Below are 5,560 nucleotides of genomic sequence, written 5' to 3'. Positions count from 1 at the left end.
TTACATTCATAGAGAGTAACTAACTAACTATCTTCTTAACAAACACATAGCTAAATTATATGAATGCCCTCAATAATACAAAAAAAAAACGATTCTATCGTTACAGTTAAGCCTGTTAAACTGACAATATGAGATTTCTTGAGACCGATGCCAATTAGGGAGCCGAAATGAATTAATCAAATCAGGAGGAATGAAATGGTCATGTTGCGAAAGATTCTGCAAAATGGATTTCCCGCCAACTTATCGGCCATTCCCGCGATATTTCTGATGTGGTCACATTCTTTTGAAGTCACTCCCGCCGGGTTCAACTCTTCTTTAGCCGCCTCCCACAGCCTCCGATTCAAAACCAAACCCTAACACCGAAAAAACATTAGCTCGGAAGAAGGTTTGGCAATGGAAGCAGGTCTCGGATCTCGGAAACGGAAGCATCAGTCATTGAAATCCGGTGGCATTTTCACTCGAAGCAACTCGCAGATTTATGTTCGCCGACGCAGATCTGGTTACGCTCGATCCAACTCCGTTCGAACAATTAATCCTATCATGTCGCTTGAAGCGACAACGAACTCACCGATGGACCAAGATCCGTGGGGAAGCACGGCTCATCCAATTACAAGTGAAGTCTTAGTCAAGGATCTTCGCGTGAGGAGGATATTTTCTCCTATGACGGTTCCAGAAGAGGATTCAAGTGTCGGAGCAGTCGATTTGAAAGCAGATTTTGATGTTCGTAAGACGAATGATGGAAACCCTAACGTGTCTTCTTCTGAAGGTGATCCTGGTCATTGTGATTTGGGGGTTTCTAGCTCTGTCGTCATCGATCCGAAACATAGATTGCAAAATATTGTGGATTCTTTTCTGGTAAGTGAGAACAATGTCATGGAAGCTGATGAGTTTTTATTGACGCCACCAAGAGTCTCAGATTCCGACCAAAACAATGTCGCTGCCGAAAATAATGGTTTCATTTCTATTCCAAACGAAGTCGGCCAATCATCGGTAAGAGAAGATTAATTGATATGATTTTACGTAACTGTTACTTCTTCAGATCCATGACAACTGCAAATCCATTACATGTTTACATCTTACTGATGCTGTTTATTATACGATTATTAACTATATAATGATTATCGCTTTGTGTAATCAAATGACAGCTGACGAGTTCGCGTAGCAAGAAGAAGGTGTTCATAAATCGGGGCTCATATAATAGCTATAGAAGGCTGCTCCCTTATCTAACGGACATAGGAACAGATGGTACATATGCAACTCAATTACTTCTTTATCTATACATTCACATATCAATCTCTTGTGTTATCCCACTAGCGTCTGCTAATTCTCTTCATTCATTTCCTTCAGATTCTCCAAGTTTCGAGATAGTCGAGGCCACAATGACCAAACAACAGAAATCAAGCACCATTGTTCCTAACATGGTTGCCTCTAAAGATAAAGATGTCGACGCAGTACCCAATCTTAACAATCTGGCAGATTGTGCATTTAAAAGCCAGGAAGATGCTGTAATTGACAAATTGGATGAGTGTGAGCAGACGACACCACCAGATTCAGTATCAGTATCCAAAATGGTAATGTTCAATCTTCATTTTTCCAATATGATTGCTTTCAGTGTCATGTTTTATTAAAAGGTTCCTGATTTGGATCTTGATGGCTGAATGCTGATCTTCTCCTACTTGTGTATTTTTTGTTCTATGTTAGGTACTTAAACAATCTTCTAGAATGAAGATGCTGCAAACTCCAACATCATTTAGTCATAGAAGATTGCTTCCATACTTGACGAGTGTTTCAGAACCTGAGAAAACCTCAGAGGAAAACCAACAGGATATCAGTAACTCCTTACAATCAACCACTGTAAATCAAAAATCAGATTCTTCTTATCCTACTTTGACTCCAGTCAAACCACTATTTGAAAGCATAACAACAATTACTCCAGTTTCAAATGACAATCTTTTGGATTCTAATAGGACAGATATTAAATCCATTGAGTCAACTTCACAGTTAGCGGTGAAGTTACAAGCTGAAGAACAAGAATCACGTAATAAAGACTTGAAATGTATTGAAGAAACAAGTCCTGATATAAATGACAATCAGAAGCCAGTCAATGAAAGCACACATGAATCTTTATTGCAGATTCCACCACTAAATTCTCCCCTAATTAATCGGGATAATTCTAGAAATGGGATTTCTGTTGCAAACGAAATCATAGATACCCAAGGGTCTATGGTTAAGATCCAATCTATGGTAAGACAATTTACTTATACAATTTCATGTATCTTCTACTTCTTTAGTTCCCTGAAATTTGTCAAATTTCATGTTTACATCTTACTGATACTGAGGATTTTTTTATGGAATCAAATAACAGGTGACAAATTTGCATAGCAAGAAGAAGGTCTTCATAAGTCCGAAGTCATTCAGCTATAGAAGATTGCTCCCTTACCTAACAGAACCAGGGACAAATGGTACATAACAACTCAATTGCTTCTATTCATTTTTATACATTACCCATCTCATGGATTAAAATTTACACCTATATCTTCTGCTAATTCTTGATTTTGTTGACAGATTCTCCAAATTTTGAGATAGTTGAGGCGACTTTACCTAAAGTTCAGAAATCAAGTAACATGGTTCCCAATAAAGACCATGAAATTGATGCAGTACCCACTAATAGCAAATCAGGATTGTCTGATTCGATTCAGAAAAGTCATGAAGATGCTCTCAATGACTCAATGGAGAAGTGCTTACAGATGAAGATGCTGCAAACACCAACATCCTTTAGTCACAGAAGATTGCTTCCATTCTTGACGAGTGTTTCAGGAGATGATTCAGGTAATATTATTGTGGATGAATCTCAAACCACTGCAGATGAGAAATCAGATTCTCCTACTTCTACTTTGACTCCAATTCAAACATCATCTGAAAGTACAACAACAGTTGCTCAAGTTTCAAATGACAATCTTGTGGATACTCATGGACCAGATACAAAGTTGACCGAGTCAACTTCACATTCAGGGATGAAATTACAAGCTGAAGCCGACAGTTTGATGAAGGTGGAACAGGAATCACCTATTAAAGATCTGAAATTAGTTCAAGTAACAACTTCTGATTTAGAAATTGTGCCAAGTGTTGATACAAATGACAATCAGAAGGCAGTTAATGGAAGCACACATGAATCTTTATTGCAGATTGCACCACTAAATACTCCCTTAATCAATCGTGATATTTCTAAAAATGGGATCTTGAAAAGAACCCCAAGAGGATGCAGAGGGATCTGCAACTGTTTGAATTGCACATCTTTTCGTCTGCATGCAGAAAGATCATTTGAGTTTTCAAGAAACCAAATGCATGATGCTGAAGAGGTTGCTTTAGAGCTTATCAATGACATGAATTCTCTCAGGAACATTCTGGAAAGAACTGGTGCTGATTCTAATGAGGTATTTCATCATCTTTTCAAGACTACTTTCATTCATTTGTTTATTACATCATCTCACTTAACATTATGCTTTCAACTTATTTTTTCTTAGGTGAAAGAAGTGTTTGCAAAAGCTTTGTATAAGGAAGAAGTAGCAAGGGCAAAATTGGCACAAATGAATGAAGATTTAAATAATCAATGTAGAAGCATGGGAAAGTAGAAATTATTCATTTCTTTCTCTTCTTACTATGAAAAAAAATTAATGAAACATTTTCTTCTTTCATGATCTCTTTTAGTAGATAGTTTTGCATTGTAGTCATAGTTTATAGTAAACCAATCGTTGTATGTTATATTAATGATGGTTTGTTTATACTAAAGAATATGAAGTAGAATAGTCATAAATACAAACGAGCAATTAGTCATAAATACATATGAAGATCATAATCAACAACTATAAGTAGTATGCAATAAAAAAGGTTAAATGTGATGGTGGTTTTGGTTTTATAATTATAACGTTCATTTTAGTTGTCAATGAACGACATCCAATTTTGACAATTTATTCCCATGTTTATCCCGTTGATATTTTATGATTTGTTATAGCAGATTAAAGTGGTTACAATAGAAAATTGTCATAATTTAGTGGAATGTTTAGTGTCAAAATGTTATTAAAGCTAATAAAACTGTTACAAAGTTTTATTTTGTGACTACTTTAATTTCTTATGGGATGTCAAAACCAGTAAAAGCTATCGACATATAAAAAATTGTAAAACTTGGGATGTCTTCATTGGTGAAATTGAAATATAATAGTTAAACATTGAAAATATTAAAATATAATGGTTTTTATGTAATTTGCCCATTGTAAAACCAACTATTTCTAAACATTTTGAAAAAGTTGGTGAATTTGTCATTTTTAGTTCTCAGTTGAAAATTTCGAAACAGGTTTGGTTATACATGAGTTTTCATTTTCAATTTTAAAATAATGAAAAATGTGTGTTTTGGATGTATATTTTTATTAGATTATATATATATATATATATATATATATATATATATATATATATATATATATATATTACTTTGAATTTTTTTTTTGGAACGACAAATCTAATTTATTCTTAAATTTTTACCTATGTCTCTCACGAGACTTGAACCCTCAACCTCAAGAAGAGAAGGTAACACTGAATACCACTATGCTAGAAATTGAACTTTTCTTTATAGAAAACAATATATTAGTACACGACCAAACATGCCATAAATGTCCCCATACATAATGGTTTGGTTGTAAACCTTTTCCTTTAGGGGAAAGAAGACCTTTGTAAAGTGTATGAGTAGGTCAAACATAACAAACCAATATAAAATCAAAAAGGTTCGATATCTTCTCGTCAAATAATTTTATTTATATTTCTAATCGTTGTATCTAATGATGATAATAAAATTTTATATACTAATAAAAAAAATTATGTTTATTCTTCGTTTGATATGTGTCACATATTAAGTTTCTTAATTAATGTTACGTCACTTGTCAACCTATTAATTATTCATTTTAAATTTTAAATTTTTCACTCTAATTATATTAAATTAATAATTTTAAAATAAAAATTAAAATAAAATTAATACAAATTATAGAATCACATATTTATTTAAATTAATGATTATAATTTTATATAATTAAAAAAATACTTTTTAATTAATATTTAATTTAAAATAATAGATTAATAATTTTAAGATTTTTTTTTTATAAAAATTTAATTAATTTTGTAACTATAATTTCCCCGTGTTATAAAATAGTGCCAAAATCAATAAAGGAGACTAAAAAAAAATAATGATGTATTACACATGTCAATTATTAAACATATATAGAACGATTGATTAGAAGGATAAAATAGGAGCAAACTTTATTTTTCTAAGACAAAACTTCAAAAATGGTCCTTGTGGTTTTTGAAAATATCAAGCTTACTTCCTAAGTTCAAAAAACCTCACAGATGGTCCTTGTGGTTTCAAAACTTTTAACAAATGGTCCTTTTCGCTAACGTCGTTAACTTTTGGCTGTTAAGTGAAGGGCATTTCTGTCTTTTCACTACCACAGAGACTATTTATGAACTTTTGTCTTATTTAAATAATAATAATAATAATAATAATAATAATAAT

General features: G+C 32.7%; 1 protein-coding gene across 2 annotated transcripts; it reads left to right on the top strand.

Annotated features, from left to right (window-relative positions):
- Positions 1 to 202: 202 nt before the first annotated feature.
- LOC145059503 (uncharacterized) lies at positions 203 to 3,695 on the top strand. Of its 2 annotated transcripts, XM_079007349.1 has the most exons (8): positions 203 to 990; positions 1,146 to 1,245; positions 1,348 to 1,571; positions 1,702 to 2,244; positions 2,366 to 2,462; positions 2,566 to 2,829; positions 2,980 to 3,434; positions 3,525 to 3,695. In XM_079007349.1, exons 1-8 carry the CDS (start codon positions 394 to 396, stop codon positions 3,630 to 3,632), a joined length of 2,388 nt encoding a protein of 795 aa, XP_078863475.1. In that variant the 5' UTR covers positions 203 to 393; the 3' UTR covers positions 3,633 to 3,695. The 2 variants fall into 2 exon arrangements, with proteins under 2 accessions (XP_078863475.1, XP_078863474.1); XM_079007348.1 differs by having other exon boundaries at positions 206 to 990; positions 2,566 to 3,434.
- The last annotated feature ends 1,865 nt before the right edge of the window (positions 3,696 to 5,560 follow it).

This window comes from Lactuca serriola, chromosome 6 (assembly GCF_051521515.1).
Source record: "Lactuca serriola cultivar US96UC23 chromosome 6, Lser_US96UC23_V15, whole genome shotgun sequence".
NCBI lineage: Eukaryota > Viridiplantae > Streptophyta > Magnoliopsida > Asterales > Asteraceae > Lactuca > Lactuca serriola.
The sequence above is the reverse complement of the archived record's forward strand: the minus strand, read 5'-3'. Positions and strand labels throughout refer to the sequence as shown.